General features: G+C 45.4%; 1 protein-coding gene across 1 annotated transcript; it reads left to right on the top strand.

Annotated features, from left to right (window-relative positions):
* Window positions 1–689: 689 nt before the first annotated feature.
* Window positions 690–7343, top strand: LOC311105926 (extracellular calcium-sensing receptor-like; the record flags this gene model as incomplete). The annotated part of the gene is made up of 11 exons (XM_084148162.1): window positions 690–919; window positions 1041–1332; window positions 1513–1755; window positions 1911–2006; window positions 2176–2491; window positions 2579–2751; window positions 2897–3127; window positions 3598–3721; window positions 4030–4223; window positions 6516–6794; window positions 6915–7343. 11 exons carry the CDS (start codon window positions 690–692, stop codon window positions 7341–7343), a joined length of 2607 nt encoding a protein of 868 aa, XP_084004288.1.
* Between the last annotated feature and the right edge of the window lie 14793 nt (window positions 7344–22136).

The following is a 22136-nucleotide window of genomic DNA, read 5'->3' as shown; positions in this document are numbered from 1 at the left end:
GGCCACTAGGTGATTTGACTGCAGGAAATGGCTACTCCATTTAGTCACAATTGAACATTCTACATGTATTTTATAAAGTTTGATGTAACATCTGTCTCAATGGATCCATCAGATGTTGTTGAAGAACAGATACTGTCTTATTACATTAACTTCATCAACTTCAATAACATCACCCTCATAGGCTTTCTCCAATTACTCCAATTACTCCAATTACCTGTTCCCCAAGTTATCCTCCAATAACAAGCCCCAATTAACCCCCTACTGCTCCTCCCGTCCATACAAGCTGTGTGCTTGTTTTTTAGCCGGGGGCTCATTTCTCCCTATATCAGCAGCTCCCCTTCTCTCCTCTTCCTCTCCCTCTTTCACTCTTACACTCCCTGCAGGAGATGCCAGACTGACAGACACTCATCCTCTCTCTCGCTCTCTCTCTGTCTGTCTGTCTCACCAGGATCAGCTTTACTGTTGCTAGGTAGGGCAGAGGTAGAACAAGGTTTTGTGTGTCTATCACTGTTGTTTCATTCAAATGTCTGGTTACAGGTGTCTGTGGTGTATGGTGTATCTCTTTATTGTTAGCGGTTTTTGTTCATGTCATTCTATCTACTCAGTGTTCTGTCTGTAAGGTCTTGGTTTGGTCCCTCTCCTCCAGGTGACGGACTTTCCCAGTCCTCAGCCTTGTTTCTATCCAGGTGATGTGCCTCTGGTGCTGGCTGTGGCTGCTCTGCTGCCTCCCTGCCCCTGGGTCTGTCTGGGGTCAGTCTGGAGGTGGAGGGGGGGCCTGTCGGCTGATGGCTAAGCCCATCTCGGGCAGTGTTTATCAGGCAGGAGATGTGGTCATTGGGGGCCTGTTCCCCGTCCATGTGGAAGCCCCTCTACCAGAGCAGGAGTTCAGGAGTATTGAGGGAAATGCGATATGTACAATGTACGCAACTCCCAAGTATTGTGTGATGACAGCTTTGTGTCACTATTTTCACTTGTGTAAAGTGTAAAGTGTATTCAGTTACCTCCTCTCTCCCTGTCTCTTCCTTTCCTCCATCTGTCAGTTTCTACCAGCGTGCTTACCGCTGGCTCCAGACTATGATCTTTGCGGTGGAGGAGATCAACCGTGACCCAGCCCTCCTGCCTAACCTCACCCTGGGGTTCCTGGCTGCTGACACATGCCTGGCAGAGAGTACCACTCTGGGGGCAGCCCTAGCCATGGTGACCGGCCAGGAGACCTCCGTAGCGGGCACAGAGTGTGGAGCAACCCCTGAGGTGCCCGTCATCATCGGTGATGCCCGCTCCTCAGCCTCCATCGTGGTGGCACACACCCTCGGGCCGTTTGATTTACCCATGGTGAGGCATGGGGTTGGATTACAGACTGTGATGGAAAGGGATGATGACTCTCTTACATATACATTTCAATATCTATCTAGATGACTCTCTGTCTGTAATGTTCACTTTCCCCTCTCCATCTGCTCTCTGTGTCTTACAAATGAGAATTCTCCCTGACTCTCTCTCTCTGTTCTTTCCAAGGTGAGCTATTATGCCTCCTGTGCGTGTTTGAGTGACACCTGGAGGTACCCGTCGTTCTTCCGTACGATACCCAGCGATGCCTTCCAGGCTCGGGGCATGGCCAGGCTGCTGCGTCTGCTGGGCTGGGTGTGGGTGGGGCTGGTGTCTGGGGATGATGACTATGGCAAGTTTGGGGTTCAGATGCTTCTCCAAGAGCTCCAGGGGTCTGGGGTGTGTGTCGCCTACTCGGAGGTCATCCCCAAGGTACGACCTCACTCTGACGATCTGACAATAGACTCTCTCTTTCTCTCTCTCTTTTAATCTGCCTCCCCCTCTCTTCTAATCTAAAATAGAAACTCTCTCTCTGATTTCCTCTGACTCTCTTCCCTCTCTCTCTCTCACTGATGGTCATCCCCAAGGTACCATCTCAGAGACGGATCAGGCACATCGTGGACACCATCAGAGGATCTACTGCCAGAGTGGTCGTGACATTCGCTATCTCACAGGATGCACGGGTAAGCAGTTACTGGTCAGAGTATTGTTAATTATTTTATTACACAGCTGTAGCAGAGTGTTTTTGTCCTACCATGTCTTGATGCCCTTTATAGACACAAATATTTTCAAATTGATAATCATGTATTTCAACTTGACTATCTTGATCTTTTTAACCACGTCATTCTCCAGGCCCTGTTGGAAGAGGTTGTCCGTCAGAACATAACAGACAGGCAGTGGATCGCCTCAGAGGCCTGGGTAACCTACTCTACTCTCTCCTCCCCTAAAAACCTGCCATCTCTTTCCGGCACCATCGGATTTGCCCTGAAGAAAGCTATAATTCCCAGCCTGGGACCTTTCCTAACACGCCTCCGACCTGATGGGGACTACCAGAAGTCCGACCCATTCCTGAGGGAATTGTGGGAGGAGATGTTTGGGTGTTCTCTGGGGGTTGACCTCAGCATGACCCAGTCGTCCAGGAGACAGTGTACTGGTTCAGAGGTCATAGGTGAGGGAGAGTTTACAACTAATGCTCTGTTTTTGTGTCCTGATCCATTCCCGATGTTTTCTTGGTAAAATAAAGTGTCAATCCTAGGTGAGGGGGAGAGCCAGTATGCTGACGTGTCTCAGCTGAGAGCCAGCTATAATGTGTACAAGGCTGTATACGCCATCGCCCATGCCATACAGGACATGTTGGCCTGTCGACCAGGGGAGGGACCCTTTAATGGTGGACAGTGCCCTGATATCTGGAAGCTTCAGCCCAGCCAGGTGACAATACCATGTGGTTCTGTTTTCAAGTTAACAACACAAATGTTTCCAGTGACGATACAGTGGAAACACTTTGTAAGGTTTGAGTACTAAAGTCAATTGTTTCTAACTCTTAATCCTGTTTCAATTTAATTTTCTCTTTGAGATTGTTCATTATCTGAGGGGAGTGAACTTCAGTACTCCTGTGGGGGATTCGTTCCACTTCGACATGAATGGTGATCCGCCTGGCTCTTATGACATCATCAACTGGCATGTGACCCCTAAGGGGACAGCAGAGTTTGTCCAGGTCGGCCATTTTCTGTCTTCAGTGGGAGCGGACGACCAGTTTCACATCAATATGGAGAAAGTGGTGTGGGGTGGGGGCAGCGGAGATGAGGTGAGAACCATTTAGCTTGGTTTCTCTGAGGCAGAGAGGAGTGTGTGTGTGTGTTTGTGTGTGTGTGTGTGTGTGTGTGTGTGTGTGTGTGTGTGTGTGTGTGTGTGTGTGTGTGTGTGTGTGTGTGTGTGTGTGTATGTGCATGTGTATGTGCATGCGTGTGTATGTGTGTGTGAGAGAGAGACTTGTTTAGTTTCTCACCCTGAGGCAGACATACAGCAAAGAGAAAGACAGCCAAAAATACCACATAACAGGAGAATGTTAGCTCAGACAGAAAGCTCTGTCATCAACATGCTACTGAATGGTAGCTCAGACAGAAAGCTCAGTTTTTTATTTATTTTTATTTATTTCCCCTTTAAGATATTTGTGTGGTCAGATTCCTCACATAGCGAACCTGCCTGTGTGTGTGTAATAATGATGATGATGATGATGATGATGATGGTGACTGCGTCTTCCCCACCCTCTGGTAGGTCCCTGTGTCTATATGCAGTGCTGCCTGTCCCCCTGGTACCAGGCATGTGGTGCAGAAGGGGAGGCCTGTGTGCTGCTTTGACTGTGTGTCCTGCGCTGAGGGAGAGATCAGCAACACAACTGGTAGTCTATCAACTTTTCTCATTCCAATTCATATTTTGCCTCATTCCTGACTGGTCCTGATCCTGACTGGTCCTGATCCTGACCCTGATTAGTCCTAATCCTGACTGGTCCTGATTCTGACTGGTCCTGATTCTGACTGGTCCTGATCCTGACTGGTCCTGATCCTGACTGGTCCTGATTCTGACTGGTCCTGATCCTGACTGGTCCTGATTCTGACTGGTCCTGATCCAGACTAGTCCTGATCCTGACTGGTCCTGATCCTGACTGGTCCTGATTCGGACTCTTGATTTCTCTTCCTTCTCTGTCAGGGTCAGTTGAGTGTAGCAGGTGTCCAGAGCGGTTCTGGTCCAACCCTGATCGTACGGCCTGCGTCCCCCAGCTGGTGGACTTCCTCTCCTACAATGACACAATGGGCGTCATCCTGTCCGTCATCTCAGTTTCCGGGGTAACTCTCACAGCTGGTGCCCTGGCCACCTTCTTATACCACCGCCATACGCCCCTGGTGAGTTGAATCATATGATCATAGAAATAGAATGAGTAGAATGGGAGTCCCCATTCAAGTCAATGATGGCATAATGGGTGGACTGGCAGACATTTTGAGTGTACCGATGCCAGGAAGTAGGGTGGCAGGTAGCTTAGTGGGTAAGAGCGTTGTGCCAGTAACCGAAAGGTCGCTGGTTCTAATCCCCGAGCCGACTAGGTTAAAAAATCTGTCGATGTGCCATTGAGCAAGGCACTTAACCCTAATTGCTCCTGTAAGTCGCTCTGGATAAGAGCGTCTGCTAAATGACTAAAAATGTAAAAAAATAGTAAAAGCAGGTGTCAAAGTGCGACGTGAATGCGGTAGGCGAAGTCAAACGCAGGACAACGAGCTACTGGAAACAATACTTTACTAACAAAGTAACCAGAAATACAAAACCACCTCCAAACAGGGAGGGGAATACCCGCACACTAGCAACTGCCGAAAATGACAAGAACAATCACACACAACACACAATGAACGACAGAGGGTTATATAGGGAATACAATACAACATAATAGGAAACAGGTGTACACAATCAAGACAAAACAAGTCAAACACAGAAACATAGATCGGTGGCAGCTAGTACTCCGGGGACGACGAACGCCGAAGCCTGCCCGAGCAAGGAGGAGGAGCAGCCTCGGCTGATTCCGTGACAGCAGGAAGTGTACCTTTCAATCTGTGCTATGATTTGTTGAGTCAACACAACTGACATAGCAGAAAATACATTCCATTGCATGAGCCACATCAGTTGGTATCATTTGAATGAACATTCTACATTACCATGGTAATCCAGCATAGTCCCTGTCGGTATTAGTTAGAACGTCGCGACCCCGCCTGCCTGTGGGGAAAACAACCTGTGGTCACCTAGGTTACCCATTGGCTCACAACAAATAGTTGAACTTTTTCAAACGCAATTTTCTTGTTGTCTGCATGTTTTAGTCAATTACAAAACTACATTTAAGAAAAGTACAACATGTCTAAAAATTACTTTTCAAAATTGCATACACCAGAGTATTCTCACTACTTCAGAAAATGTAATATTGTAGGGCTTCCCTCATGCCCCTTTTCATGACGGTGATAGCAGCCACGTGAGTGAGTGCTAGCTAATGACAGGAACATTAAGCTAGTCAAGACCAACAACACAAACAAACAGACTATACAGCTACAAGTAGGGAGTGGAGTTACAAACAGACTATACAGCTACAAGTAGTGAGTGGGGTTACAAACAGACTATACAGCTACAAGTAGTGAGTGGGGTTACAAACAGACTATACAGCTACAAGTAGTGAGTGGAGTTACAAACAGACTATACAGCTACAAGTAGTGAGTAAAGTTACAAACAGACTATACAGCTACAAGTAGTGAGTGGAGTTACAAACAGACTATACAGCTACAAGTAGTGAGTGGAGTTACAAACAGACTATACAGCTACAAGTAGTGAGTAAAGTTACAAACAGACTATACAGCTACAAGTAGTGAGTGGAGTTACAAAAAGACTATACAGCTACAAGTAGTGAGTGGAGTTACAAACCAACTGTACAGCTACAAGTAGTGAGTGGGGTTACAAACAGACTATACAGCTACAAGTAGTGAGTGGAGTTACAAACAGACTATACAGCTACAAGTAGTGAGTGGAGTTACAAACAGACTAAACAAGTTAAATGTCTTAACCTGTGATAAAATGTTTTTCACACAAATAGCTATATTTAGCCTTCTTGGACACCGGGTCCCCACATTTCCCACTCTCCCATGGCGAATAGCCTGAAGCTAAGCGGCTCTTCTCGCAGGCTCTATTTCCCTACGTGGGAGCATTGCGAACGATATGTTGGGATTGTTGACCTGGATGTGTGTACATGGAACAACACAATAGCTTTTCGGCACGTTTTTTTTATTTCTGTATAACAAAACATGAAGTTGAAGTTGGCTCTTTTACATTGGGGGTCAATAGGAACGAATGTTTGTTTTCCCCAATTTGTGGGCGTGGTCGAGGGCAATTCCTTATTATTGCGTGAATATCGACTCTGAGTATCAGTTGATAGAATATTCAAAATTACCATGGAAATAATTGCATCACAATACCAGGCAGCCATTCTGAGTGTACCAATGAGTTTACTAGTCAAATTGCCAGGGTTTGAGGTTCCAAGCCCGTTCTAATCATTATATTTCTATGCATATGGTCATATATAAAGGCACTGGACAGAAGTCAGTTTGTGTCATATAAGGATGAGATTGATGATTCAGTCTAAATTATCATTCTCTATCTCGTTTCAGGTGAAAGCCAACAACTCTGAGCTCAGCTTCCTGCTCCTGTTGTCACTCAAGCTCTGCTTCCTGTGTGCGCTGGTTTTCATTGGCCGGCCAAAGCCGTGGACGTGCATGCTGAGACACACCCTGTTTGGTATAAGCTTTGTGTTGTGCATCTCCTGTCTGCTCAGCAGGACTGTGGTGGTGCTGGTGGCCTTCAGGGCCTCTCTGCCTGGAGAGAACCTGATGAGATACTTCAGCCCCGCCCAGCAGAGGATGGGTATTTCCCTCTGCACACTCATCCAGGTGAACATCTAGTTTTTACTATATTCTATTGGAATTGAATTATTTCCTTCACTGGCCATATTATATGTTGTCATGGTAACTGTGCTTGCTTTTTCCTTCCAACTCCTTTCCCTTCCACAGGTGCTGATCTGTGTGCTGTGGCTGTACCTAGCTCCACCCCGGCCGGCTGAGAGGGGCGGCAGAGAGGGTCGGGGGCCCAGGGTGGTCCTGGAGTGTGAAGTGGGCTCTGTGGTCGGTTTCTCTCTGGTGCTGGGGTACATCGGCTTGCTGGCCTCCCTCTGTCTCCTCTTAGCCTTCCTGGCCAGGAAACTCCCTGACAACTTCAACGAGGCCAAGTTCATCACCTTCAGCATGCTGATCTTCTGTGCCGTGTGGATCTCCTTCATCCCAGCCTACGTCAGCTCTCCTGGGAAGTACACTGTAGCTGTGGAGATATTCGCCATCTTAGCTTCCAGCTTTGGGCTGCTGTTCTGTCTGTTTGCTCCAAAGTGTTTCATCATCCTCCTGAGACCAGAGAGAAACACCAAGAAACACATGATGTCCAAATAGGAAACCACCAAGAAACACATGATGTCCAAATAGGAAACCACCAAGAAACTCATCTTTATTGACCACAGGAGTGTGTTGTTTTGCCTCCTCAGAGCCAGTTATTGTAATGAAAGATCCTCCATCTTTACATTGATCCTCACTCAGCTTGTCCTCTTATACCTCTGTCAGCTCTTTGTAGTGTTTGACAGGTATCCTAATAAAATGTATCAAAAAAGAAAAGCTCTCTCACTGCAGGCCCACAAACTTTTCTTCTCCTCCTCTTTCACTGCTCAGTCAGAAATCCACCCCTGTCTGCCTCCTCGCCCCTAGCCCCTGATTTAAAACATAGTAGTACCTTCGCCCAGCTCTCTCACAGAGCCCTCTAACAGGGAGAGAGGAGCAGAGAGAGGCTCGGTCACTGGAGGACTGGCCAGGCTGTATAGGCTGTAGCCCTGCAGGCTAACACAGGCCAGAGTGATGAGAGAGGCCAGAGTGATGAGAGAGGCCAGAGTGATGAGAGAGGCCAGAGTGATGAGAGAGGCCAGAGTGATGAGAGAGACCAGAGTGATGAGAGAGGCCAGAGTGATGAGAGAGGCCAGAGTGATGAGAGAGGCCAGAGTGATGAGAGAGGCCAGAGTGATGAGAGAGGCCAGAGTGATGAGAGAGGCCAGGGCTCTCTGATGTGACAGGCTGTCATTGGATCGTTAAACTCTCCTCTTCTGGAGCTCTAAGACACCTGTACCATATTAACACGCCTGGATGTCCCTGCAAAAACAAACTAGAATGTCAGCCCTTTTCCACTTGGACGCTGCCGCCCAGCTGCTATCAATTAGCCAGCGCTGATTGATCTGTTGCTGTTCCTGCTGAGGTGTTCAGGCGAGATGGAAGGATATGGGGCCCCGCAGAGAGAGGGGGGTGGGCTCCTGGGATGGTTACATAATGACACAACACATGTTTTGATGATACTCTCTGACCATGTGGGTCTGAAATGATATCACTCACTCAATTTCTATTTTTCTCTCCTCTCTGAGGGAGAGGCTGGAGGATGTGTATCGGTGCCTCTTTTCTCTGCAACCAGTAAAAAATATCCAAACAGGGGCGTCCCGGGTGGCGCAGCGGTCTAAGGCACAGCATCGCAGTGTTTGAGGCGTCACTACAGACACGGGTTCGATCCCAGGCTGTGTCGGGACCGGGAGACCCATGAGGCGGCGCACAATTGGCCCAGCGTTGTCCGGGTTAGGGGAGGGTTTGGCCGGCCCGGGATGTCCTTGTCTCATCGCGCTCTAGCGACTCCTTGTGGCGCTGACTACGGTCGCCAGCTGTATGGTGTTTCCTCCGACACGTTGGTGCGGCTGGCTTCCGGGTGAAGTGAGCAGTGTGTCAAGAAGCAGTGCAGCTTGGCGGGGTCGTGTTTTTGGAGGATGCACGGCTCTCGACCTTTGGCTCTCCAGAGTCCGTACGGGAGTTGTAGCGATGGGGACAAGACTGTAACCACCAATTGGAAATCATGAAACTGGGAAGGAAAAAAAAATATATACATAAAAACAGGTGCTGTTAGATCATTGGCTGCAACTTGTATATTCTTTGTGATTTTATAGTCTGGGCTGTAAATAGGGCCTAGGGTCTAATGTCTTGGAGAAACTTGCATGCGTAGGCCTCCACAAATAACTACCAGAGAGGGCCAGAGTAAACATGTGGAAAATGACTACAATGACAAACTGTGTATGCATGTCTGCATTTCCCTGTGCAGTCTTCTATACCCGTTGTAGTCGGCAAATGTGACAAATAACATTTGATTTGATTTTAAACTGTATGCATGTCCTGGTCTCTCACACCATGAAGTGAACTAGGGGACACTCTGGTCTCTCACACCATGAAGTGAACTAGTGGACACTCTGGTCTCTCACACCAGGAAGTGAACTAGTGGACACTCTGGTCTCTTAAACCTTGGAGTGAACTAGTGGACAAATGGCCAGTAGATGTGGGCTACATGTCTTCAATCAAAGATATCCTATTAAATTATGAATCATTGCTTTCAATTATTATTTATTTTGATCCCTCTAACTTCTGTAAAGTGTGAAATAACGTGTGATCTAAAAGCATTAAAAACAAATAAAAAATATGTATGTATTATGTATTTTTCGTTAATTATTCTATATATAATTCTATGTTTTCAATAACATTACATGGTGACCAGTAAAGTTTGATTTAAAGTGAGATAGTGAAACAGTACTAACATGTAATAGAGTAGTGTTTCCTTGCTGAAAGCATGCGCTTCTAACTGGCCAAATTAACTCCGTCTGGACAGCCGTACATGAAGCATTAGTGATCACTTTGATGATGAACTCTTTATAGTCTATTGATGTGCTGTGTGCGTGTGTGTGCGTGTGTGTGTGTGTGTGTGTGTGTGTGTGTGCGTGTGTGTGTGTGTGTGTGTAGTTACCCTCTCATGAAGTATGACTGTAAGTCGCTTTGGATAAAAGCGTCTGCTAAATGGCATATTATATTATATTATATTATATTATATATTATATATATTATATATATCTATCTCACCAGCAGGAAGCAGTAATATCTATCTCACCAGCAGGAAGCAGTAATATCTATCTCACCAGCAGGGAGCAGTATTATCTATCTCACCAGCAGGAAGCAGTAATATCTATCTCACCAGCAGGGAGCAGTAATATATATCTCACCAGCAGGAAGCAGTAATATATATCTCACCAGCAGGAAGCAGTAATATCTATCTCACCAGCAGGGAGCAGTAATATCTATCTCACCAGCAGGAAGCAGTAATATATATCTCACCAGCAGGAAGCAGTAATATATATCTCACCAGCAGGGAGCAGTAATATCTATCTCACCAGCAGGAAGCAGTAATATCTATCTCACCAGCAGGAAGCAGTAATATCTATCTCACCAGCAGGAAGCAGTAATATCTATCTCACCAGCAGGAAGCAGTAATATCTATCTCACCAGCAGGAAGCAGTAATATATATCTCACCAGCAGGAAGCAGTAATATATATCTCACCAGCAGGGAACAGTAATATCTATCTCACCAGCAGGAAGCATTTTTTTTACATTTTAGTCATTTAGCAGACGCTCTTATCCAGAGCGACTTACATGAGCAATTAGGGTTAAGTGCCTTGCTCAAGGGCACATCGACAGATTTTTCACCTAGTCGGCGCGGGGATTAGAACCAACGACCTTTCGGTTACTGGCACAACGCTCTTAACCACTAAGCTACCTGCAGTAATATCTATCTCACCAGCAGGAAGCAGTAATATCTATCTCACCATAAGGGAGCAGTAATATCTATCTCACCAGCAGGGAGCAGTAATATCTATCTCAACAGCAAGAAGCAGTAATATATATCTCAACAGCAGGAAGCAGTAATATATATCTCACCAGCAGGAAGCAGTAATATCTATCTCACCATAAGGGAGCAGTAATATCTATCTCACCAGCAGGAAGCAGTAATATCTATCGCACCAACAGGGAGCAGTAATATCTATCTCACCAGCAGGGAGCAGTAATATCTATCTCACCAGCAGGGAGCAGTAATATCTATCTCACCAGCAGGAAGCAGTAATATCTATCTCACCAGTAGGGAGCAGTAATATCTATCTCACCAGCAGGAAGCAGTAATATCTATCTCACCAGTAGGGAGCAGTAATATCTATCTCACCAGCAGGGAGCAGTAATATCTATCTCAACAGCAGGAAGCAGTAATATCTACCTCACCAGCAGGGAGCAGTAATATCTATCTCAACAGCAGGAAGCAGTAATATCTATCTCACCAGCAGGGAGCAGTAATATCTATCTCACCAGCAGGAAGCAGTAATATCTATCTCACCAGCAGGAAGCAGTAATATCTATCTCACCAGCAGGGAACAGTATTATCTATCTCACCAGCAGGAAGCATTTTTTTTACATTTTAGTCATTTAGCAGACGCTCTTATCCAGAGCGACTTACATGAGCAATTAGGGTTAAGTGCCTTGCTCAAGGGCACATCGACAGATTTTTCACCTAGTCGGCGCGGGGATTAGAACCAACGACCTTTCGGTTACTGGCACAATGCTCTTGACCACTAAGCTACCTGCAGTAATATCTATCTCACCAGCAGGGAGCAGTAATATCTATCTCACCAGCAAGAAGCAGTAATATATATCTCACCAGCAGGAAGCAGTAATATCTATCTCACCAGCAGGAAGCAGTAATATATCTCACCATAAGGGAGCAGTAATATCTATCTCACCAGCAGGAAGCAGTAATATCTATCTCACCAGCAGGAAGCAGTAATATCTATCTCACCAGCTGGGAGCAGTAATATCTATCCCACCAGCAGGAAGCAGTAATATATATCTCACCAGCAGGAAGCAGTAATATCTATCTCACCAGCAGGAAGCAGTAATATCTATCTCACCAGCAGGAAGCAGTAATATCAGTGTTATCCCAGTGTGACATAGCATTACAGTAATACATCAGCACATTGAGTACTATGCCATACTGGACTTATCAACCCTTCCAGGTTCCTAACCTGAACCAGAAGGTATTTAAACACAACACATGATCAGTGAAGCACACAAACTTAACAGGACGCTGAAATGAACGGTGAATTGTCTAAGCCATGGCTAAATAGCAACCATCATTGGCGTCTAATTAATTTACAAAACCAGGAGCAACTGCAGGTGATGCACGTGTCATCCCACTATAGTTTAATCTATTGGGGGTCACATAAGATGTCATCCCACTATAGTTTAATCTATTGGGGGTCACATGAGATATAATCAAGGTTCAGATTTGTTCCAAGATGTTGAATTGTGTAAAGCTAACTGTAGCAATTGTCGCCGCAGGCAAATGTAATTTAATGCAATTAGCGGTAAGTGGGAATCAGCTGTGATTGCAGTGTCCTTGAAGAGGAGGTCTGAACTGTAGTGTCCTTGTAGAGGCGGTCTGTACTGTAGTGTCCTTGTAGAGGAGGTCTTGAACTGTAGTGTCCTTGTAGAGGAGGTCTTGAACTGTAGTGTCCTTGTAGAGGAGGTCTTGAACTGTAGTGTCCTTGTAGAGGAAGTCTGAACTGCAGTGTCCTTGTAGAGAAGGTTTAAATGAGTTTTAATGTAGCAATAATTCAACCTCCCTACCTGGTGGATCATATCAACAGTATCTAATGTATTAGACCTTAGTTTGGTGGCTTCCACAGGAGATGGATAAGAGGAAGAGGATGCAAAGCTGAAACACACTGTCCATGAGGAGGGAAGGGCACATATATGATCCATGAGGACAGTGTTAGAGGGAAGTTCTGGGAAAAGGGCTTCAGTGGAAGAATGTGTTTCTTTACCTCTTGGATCATTTAGTCTTGTCACGCCCTGACTTATGGGACTCTTATATGTTGAGTCAGGGTGGGAATATTCTGTGTTGTGTTTTCTATGTTGCAGTCTAGGTGTTGTAGTTCTATGTTTGGCCGGGTGTGATTCCCAATCATACCATGCATATACCATGCATATACCATACACATCCTTCTACCCCCCCCCCCCCCCCCCCCAAAAAAAAGAAGATAAAAACAATAAATAAATAAATAAATAAAAGATAAACAAAATAAAATAAAAATAACACAAAAAAAGTTGTAAAAAAAAAAAATAACATTGTAAAGTGGTTGTCCCACTGGCTATAAGGTGAATGCACCAATTTGTAAGTCGCTCGATAAGAGCGTCTGCTAAATGACGTAAATGTAAAAATGTAAAATGTATATACCATGCATATACCATGCATATACCATTTATATACCATGCATATACCATGCACATACCATGCATATACCATGCACATGCCATACCCATACCATACACATATCATTTATATACCATGCACATACCATACACATACCATTTATATACCATTTATATACCATGCATGGGAAGAGAGAGGGAGAGAAAGAGAGAATCTATAAGAGCATGAGAATCACTGAGGAGTGGCAGTAGCCCCATACGGTTGTTTTTGGCCCTGTGGCTTGCTGCCCTCTCCATTCTTAGTTATGCAGGACTATAAATGCTGACCAGATGTGTTCAAGCCATAGTTGTGTCTAATTACAGGAGAAAGAAGCTCTGTTAGGAAGACGCTGACCGAGCTAGTCCGTTCTGATGAGACTTTAACTGAGGAGGACAGAGAGGATGAAAAGACTAGGAGAAGAAGGGGATACCTACTCCACATTCCACAAAATCAATCATTCATTGAGAGATCTTTCATTGTTGGTGTTAGAACTGTCTGAATGTCTTGTAATATGACTTGAGGGATTTCATAAACTGTCAAATGTGTTCCTGGGCCTAAGCTGGGCACGGTCGAAGACAGTCGTTTTGCAGGCTGTCTGTAGAACTGTGTAGGATTGCATGTGTGGAGGGACTGTAGAACTATGTGATGGCGTGCGAGGGCAACCAATGAGGGTCTCTCTTTCCTCTACAACATGATCTCTTCGCCTCCTTTCTTTCATCAGTACAGTGTGGTGAAAGGCCCTGGGCATCACAGAGACAGAAAGCTTCACCCACAATAAGACCATTCAATAGGGCCATTTCCCTGGACTCACTGTCTACTGTTCCCCCAGGGGCCTCCTAATGGCACAGAGAGACTTGCCTCATAATGGTCTGAGTCCCTGATAGCTTACTGGACCCAGAATGCTGCTACAGTACTGAACATGGTCATCTAAGGTCAGCCGATACACACTAATGTATTAGAGGTAAAAGAGTGAATCTTTGCGATGCAAACTGCCAGGAGATGTACATTTGGACTGTTGTGGTGGAAGTCTAACTGATGGAGGATGTGGACTGTTGTGGTGGAAGTCTATCTGTTGTGGTGGTGCTACTGTGTAGTAACTATATATGTTGTGGTGATGCTACTGTGTAGTAACTATGTCTGATGGAGAATGTGTTATGAATGTGTACCGAGGTAGTGGGACAAGGGTGCGCAATCTCTAATGTTAAGGAAGTCTCTGGTTTTTGCTCGCCTGAGTTAGAATACCTCATGATAAACTGCAGACCATACTATTTACCCAGATAGTTTTCATCTATATTTTTCGTAGCTGTCTATTTACCACCACAAACCGATACTGACAATAACACCACACTCAATGAGCTGTATATGGCCATAAGCAAACTAGAAAATGCACATCCAGAGGTGGCGTTTCTTGCGGACTGTGATTTTAATGCAGGGAAACTGAAATCCATTTGACCTCTTTACAAAACTCTAGATCATCTTAATCCAAATCAAATCAAATTTTATTGGTCACATACACGTGTTTAGCAGATGTTATTGCGGGTGTAGAGAAATGCTTGTGCTTCTAGCTCCGACAGTGCAGTAATATCTAACAAGTAATAACTAACAATTTCACAACATATACCCAATACACACAAATCTAAGTAAGGAATGGAATTTAGAAAATATACATACAGCTCTGGAAAAAATTAAGAGACCACTGCAAAATTATCAGTTTCTCTGGTTTTACTATTTATAGGTATGTGTTTCGGTAAAATTCAAAATAATTGTTTTCTATAAACTACTGACAACATTTCTCCCAAATTCAAAATAAAAATATTGTCATTTAGAGCATTTATTTGCAGAAAATGACAACTGGTCAAAATAACAAAAAAGATGCAGTGTTGTCAGACCTCGAATAATGCAAAAAAAATAAGTTCATGTTCATTTTTAAACAACAAAATAGTAATGTTTTAACTTAGGAAGAGTTCAGAAATCAATATTTGGTGGAATAACCCTAATTTTCAATCACAGCTTTCATGCGTCTTGGCATGCTCTCCACCAGTCTTTCACATTGATGTTGGGTGACTTTATGCCACTCCTGGCGCAAAAATTCAAGCAGCTCGGCTTTGTTTGATGGCTTGTGACCATCCATATTCCTCTTGATCACATTCCAGAAGTTTTCAATGGGGTTCAGCTCTAGAGATTGGGCTGGCCATGACAGGGTCTTGATCTGGTGGTGCTCCATCCACACCTTGATTGACCTGGCTGTGTGGCATGGCACATTGTTCTGCTGGAAAAACCAATCCTCAGAGTTGGGGAATAATGTCAGAGCAAAAGGAAGCAAGTTTTCTTCCAGGACAACCTTGTACGTGGCTTGATTCATGCGTCCTTCACAAAGACAAATCTGCCCGATTCCAGCCTTGCTGAAGCACCCCCAGATCATCACCGATCCTCCACCAAATTTCACAGTGGGTGCGAGACACTGTGGCTTGTAGGCCTCTCCAGGTCTCCGTCTAACCATTAGACAACCAGGTGTTGGGCAAAGCTGAAAATTGTACTCATCAGAGAAAATGGCCTTACTCCAGTCCTCTACGGTCCAATCCTTATGGTATTTTGCAAACCTCAGCCTGGCTCTTCTTTGCTTCTCATTGATTAAGGACTTTTTTCTAGCTTTGCATGACTTCAGCCCTGCCCCTAGGAGCCTGTTTCGAACCGTCCTCGCCGTGCACTTCACCCCAGCTGCTGTTTGCCATTCTTTTTGTAGGTCACTTGATGTCATCCTACAGTTGTTGAGTGACAATCGAATGAGTTGGCGGTCATCCCGGTCAGTAGAGAGTCGTTTTCGCCCTCTGCCGGTCTGTAGCTTTGTTGTCCCCAATGTCAGCTTCTTGACCTTGTTCTTATGAACTGTCGTCTTTGAAATTTTAAGGACGGAAGCAACCTGACGCTCACTGTATCCCTCTGCCAGTAAAGCCAGAATTGAACCCTTCTTTTCCTCACTCAAAACTTTCCTTTTCAACTCTTTTGGCATGGTCCATAGTTCTTTTTTGATTAATATTACTTTTGAGGTACTATTAGCACTGTTTTTGCCATCCAGCTGGTCCTATTGCAAGAGGATAGTGATGACCACAGCAGTGGTTTTTATACTTTTCCTCATTAAATAAGATTTGGTTCAGGTGATCACCTAATCAGTACCTAATTCAGTAGAATGAGGTGTGCCTGTGTTGGAATTCAACAGACATTGGAATGGAATGGCTGTCATACATGTAGAGATGCTGATTTAAGAAAAATTTGCAGTGGTCTGTTAATTTTTTCTAGAGCTGTATATGGACGAGCAATGTCAGAGCGGCACACACAGAAACGCATACAAGGCCCTCCCTTTGTCAAATCTGACCATAACGCTATCCTCCTGATTCCTGGTTACAAGCAAAAACTCGAACAGGAAGTACCAGTGACACGCTCAATACGGAAGTGGTCCGATGAAGCGGTTGGTAAGCTACAGGACTGTTTCAGTATAGTGAATATATATATATATATATATATATATATATATATATATATATATATATATATATATATATACACACACTGCTCGAAAAAATAAAGGGAACACTTAAACAACACAATGCAACTCCAAGTCAATCACACTTCTGTGAAATCAAACTGTCCACTTAGGAAGCAACACTGATTGACAATAAATGTCACATGCTGTTGTGCAAATGGAATAGACAACAGGTGGAAATTATAGGCAATTAGCAAGACACCCCCAATAAAGGACTGGTCTTGCAGGTGGTGACCACAGACCACTTCTCAGTTCCTATACTTCCTGGCTGATGTTTTGGTCACTTTTGAATGCTGGCGGTGCTTTCACTCTAGTGGTAGCATGAGACGGAGTCTACAACCCACACAAGTGGCTCAGGTAGTGCAGCTCATCCAGGATGGCACATCAATGCGAGCTGTGGCAAGAAGGTTTGCTGTGTCTGTCAGCGTAGTGTCCAGAGCATGGAGGCGCTACCAGGAGACAGGCCAGTACATCAGGAGACATGGAGGAGGCCGTAGGAGGGCAACAACCCAGCAGCAGGACTGCTACCTCCACCTTTGTGCAATGAGGAGCAGGAGGAGCACTGCCAGAGCCCTGCAAAATGACCTCCAGCAGGCCACAAATGTGCATGTGTCTGCTCAAATGGTCAGAAACAGACTCCATGAGGGTGGTATGAGGGCCTGACGTCCACAGGTGGGGGTTGTGCTTACAGCCCAACACCGTGCAGGATATTTGGCAATTGCCAGAGAACACCAAGATTGGCAAATTCGCCACTGGCGCCCTGTGCTCTTCACAGATGAAAGCTGGTTCACACTGGGCACGTGACAGACGTGACAGAGTCTGGAGACGCCGTGGAGAATGTTCTGCTGCCTGCAACATCCTCCAGCATGACCGGTTTGGCGGTGGGTCAGTCATGGTGTGGGGTGGCATTTCTTTGGGGAGCCGCACAGCCCTCCATGTGCTCGCCAGAGGTAGCCTGACTGCCATTAGGTACCGAGATGAGATCCTCAGACCCCTTGTGAGACCATATGTTGGTGCGGTTGGCCCTGTGTTCCTCCTAATGCAAGACAATGCTAGACCTCATGTGGCTGGAGTGTGTCAGCAGTTCCTGCAAGAGGAATCCAATTGAGCACATCTGGGACATCATGTCTCGCTCCATCCACCAACGCCACGTTGCACCACAGACTGTCTAGGAGTTGGCGGATGCTTTAGTCCAGGTCTGGGAGGAGATCCCTCAGGAGACCATCCACCACCTCATCAGGAGCATGCCCAGGCGTTATAGGGAGGTCATACAGGCACGTGGAGGCCACACACACTACTGAGCCTCATTTTGACTTGTTTTAAGGACATTACATCAAGGTTGGATCAGCCTGTAGTGTGGTTTTCCACTTTAATTTTGAGGGTGACTCCAAATCCAGACCTCCATGGGTTGATAAATTTGATTTCCATTGATAATTTTTGTGTGATTTTGTTGTCAGCACATTCAACTATGTAAAGAAAAAAGTATTTAATAAGATTATTTCATTCATTCAGATCTAGGATGTGTTATTTTAGTGTTCCCTTTATTTTTTTGAGCAGTGTATATATACCAGCACAGACTGGAATATGTTCCGGGATTCATTCGATGGCATTGAGAAGTTTACCACATGAGTCACCGGCTTCATTAATAAGTACATTGGCGACGTTGACCCCACAGGAACCATATGTACATACCCCAACCAGAAGCCGTCGATTACAGGCAACATTCGCACTGAACTTAAGGCTAGAGCTGCCGCTTTCAAGGAGCTGGACACTAATCCGGACGGTTATAAGCAATCCCGCTACGACCTCTGACGAGCCATCAAACAGGTAAAGAGTCAATAGAGGACTAAGATAGAACCCATCTACGCCGGCTCTGACACTTGTCGGATGTGGCAGGGCTTGCAAGCTATCATTGATTACAAAGGGAAACCCAACCATGAGCGAACCAGCAATGCGAGCCTACCAGACGAGCTAAATGTCTTCTATGCTCACTTCGAGGCAAGCAACACTGAACCATGCATGAGAGCACCAGCTGTTCCGGACAACTGTGTGATCTCCCTCTCCGTAGCCGATGTAAGACCTTTAAACATGTCAACATTCGTGGGCTGACCAGCTGGCAAGTGTCTTCACTGACATTTTCAACCTACCCCTGACCCGGTCTGTAATACCAAATTGTTTCAAGCTGACCACCATAGTCTGCGTGCCCAAGAACACCAAGGTAAACTGCCTAAATGACTATCACCCTGTAGCACTCACATCTATAGCCATAAAATGCATTGATAAGCTGGTCATGGCTCACATCAACACCATTACCCAGAAACCCCAACAGATCCACAGATGACACAATCTCAATTGCACTCCACACTGCCCTCACCCACCTGGACAAAAGGAACACCTATGTAAGAATGCTGTTCATTGACTATAGTTCAGCATTCAACACCATAGTCCCCTCCAAGAGCATCACCAAGCTCAGGACTCTGGGACTGAACAATTGCTCTGCAACTGGATCCTGATGGCGGTGAGGGTAGGCAACAACACATCCGCTACGCTGACCATCAACACGGGTGCCGCTCAAGGGTGTGTGCTTAGTCCCCTCCCGTAATCCCTGTTCACCCATGACTGTGTGGCCATGCACGACTCCAACACCATCATCAAGTTTGCTGACAACACGACGGTGGTGGATCACAGATGACGATGAGGCAGCCTATAGGGAGGAGGTCAGAGACCTGGCAGTGTGGTGCCAGGATAACAACCTCTCCCTCAACGTCAGCAAGACAAAGGAGCTGAACGTGGACTACAGGAAACGGAGGGGCGAGCACACCCCCATCCACATCAGTGGGCTTGTAGTGGAGCGGGTCGAGAGCTTTAAGTTCCTCTGTGTCCACATCAATAAGGAATTAACATGGTCCACACACACCCACACAGTTGTGAAGAGGGCACAACAGTGCCTCTTCACTCTCAGGAGGCTAAAAATATTTGGCATGGGCCCTCAGATCCTCAAAAAGTTATACAGCTGCACCATTGAGAGCATCTTGACTGGCTGCTTCACCGCTTTGTACAGCAACTTCAAAGCACCTGGCGGCAAGGCGCTACAGAGGGTGGTGAGTACGGCCCAGTACTTCACTTGGGCCGAGCCCCATGCCATCCAGGACCTCTATACCAGGCGGTGTCAGAGGAAGCACCCCAAAAATCAAACTCCAGCCACCCAAGCCATAGATTGTTCTCTTTGATACGGCACCAAGTGGAACCAACAGGACCCTGAACAGCTTTTACCCCCAAGACATAAACCTGCTAAACAAGACTGCTAAATAGCTAATGAAATGGCTAGCCGGACTACCTGCATTGACCCTTTTCTGAACTAACTAGCTTTGTCCGAAATCTGGCTTGCTTAAACTGTTGCGTAAACTGTATCCTGTGTACTAATCAAACTATGTACTATTTAGCACTTACTGTTTAGTAAGAAGTATGCAGTATGCCACGGACGAAATATACTACTTTTGGTTAGTTCAAGACAACTGGCAATTCAGAAACAAAACTGGGAAAAATTGTGACGTAGGTGATCTTCAGGTCAGAGAAGTCAGATCCTCTAGGACAGGGGTGTCAAACTCATTTTAGCTCAGGGGCCACATGGAGGAAAATCTATTCCCAAGTGGGCCGGACCGGAAAAATCATGGTATATATAACTTAAAAACAACAACTTCAGATTGTTTTCTTTGTTTTAATACGATCAACATACAACATAAAGCTGGAGCCTGAGGACAGTGTGTCCAAAATAGTACAAGCACAACATCACTATTAATCATAAAACACGTCAAGTTTATTTGAAAATTCTAAAGAAAAAGAACACACAAACACACAATGCCTCAGTGATTAACAGAACTGTTTCACAGATCACAGAACTATATCAGGGTGTCATTTCTCAGGCAGAAATGTAGATAAAAATAATGAAATCCTGTTCCCCAAACAAGTGCAAGAACCACAGAGTCAAGAATAGGTTAAAAATACAAATACAATAAAATCAATTAAAAACAATAGCACATCAACATAAAAACATATAAACATAAATCTGAAAGCGTTGCTCAAACTCCCGTAACAGTCCAGTTATTTTATCTTTGAACCGCTTCATGTCTGCCACATGTTGGGTCGCGCACACATTTTTCAGACAGGGGAAGTGAGCTGCATCACCACCGGCAAGTTGCGTCTCCCACAATGACAGCTTCAACTTGAAAGAACGTATGCTGTCATAATACTGCGTGACAACTTTGTTGCGCCCTTGCAGCTGTTTGTTCAAGTTACTCAGGTGCTCTGTAACATCCACCATAACTGCAAGGTCCGGCATCCATTCTGCGGAATGAAATTCTAACACTGGTTTGCCCTTTTCTTCCATGAACTGTTCAATTTCTTCTCGTAAATCAAAGAAACGCCTCAGCACAGCACCTCGGCTTAACCATCTTACCTCAGTGTGGTATGGCAGGCCATAGATGTGGTCTTTCTCTCTGAGAAGGCTGTCAAACTGACGGTGATTCAGGCTTCTGGATCGGATGAAATTAACAGTTTGGATGACCACCTTCATGACGTTATCCATCTTTAATGACTTGCAACACAAAGCCTCCTGGTGCAAAATACAGTGAAAAGTCCAAAAATCACATCCTCCATTTGCAGATTGCACTTTCTCTCTGAACTTTGTCACAACGCCTGCTTTTTTCCCGATCATTGAGGGCGCACCATCTGTAGCCAGGCTGACAGTGCGGGACCAGTCCACTCCGACCCTGTCCAGCGCGCCGACGAGTGCGGTAAAAATATCAGCTGCTGTCGTTGTATCTGTCATCGGCACCAACTCCACGAACTCCTCGGTGACGGTCAATGTGTCATCAACTCCGCGGATGAAAAAATGGCCAGTTGTGCAACATCTGTAATGTCCGTGCTTTCATCAATTGCAACCGAAAACGCAATAAATGACTTTACTTTTTGCTTCAACTGGCTGTCCAAATCCACTGAAAGATCGGAAATCCTGTCTGCAACTGTGTTTCTTGTCAGGCTGATATTTGCAAAAGCCTGCCGCTTTTCAGGGCACACAATCTCCGCTGCCTTCATCATGCATGTTTTTACAAATTCACCCTCACTAAATGGTTTTGAAGCCACTGCAATTTCATTAGCAATGAGATAGCTAGCTTTCACTGCAGCTGATGTCTCGGCTGTGAGTAAACACAGACTGCTGTTTCTTCAGACCCGCCAACAGTTCATTCACCTTCTCTCATCTCCGCTGTCCTTGAAAGTTGTCATATTTGTCGGCATGAAGACTCACATAGTGGCGACGAAGGTTATATTCTTTCAGCACTGCAACATGCTCTGAACACACCAAACATACAGCTTTCCCATTCAATTCCGTGATTAAATAGGATGACCATTTTTCTTGGAACACTCTGCACTCTGCGTCCACTTTTCTCTTTTTTGACAGAGACATATTGGGGCAATGAGGGTGCCAAAGCACATAATGTTAAA

This window comes from Coregonus lavaretus (assembly GCF_964263955.1).
Source record: "Coregonus lavaretus genome assembly, chromosome: 30".
Taxonomy (NCBI): Eukaryota; Metazoa; Chordata; class Actinopteri; order Salmoniformes; family Salmonidae; genus Coregonus; species Coregonus lavaretus.
The sequence above is the reverse complement of the archived record's forward strand: the minus strand, read 5'-3'. Positions and strand labels throughout refer to the sequence as shown.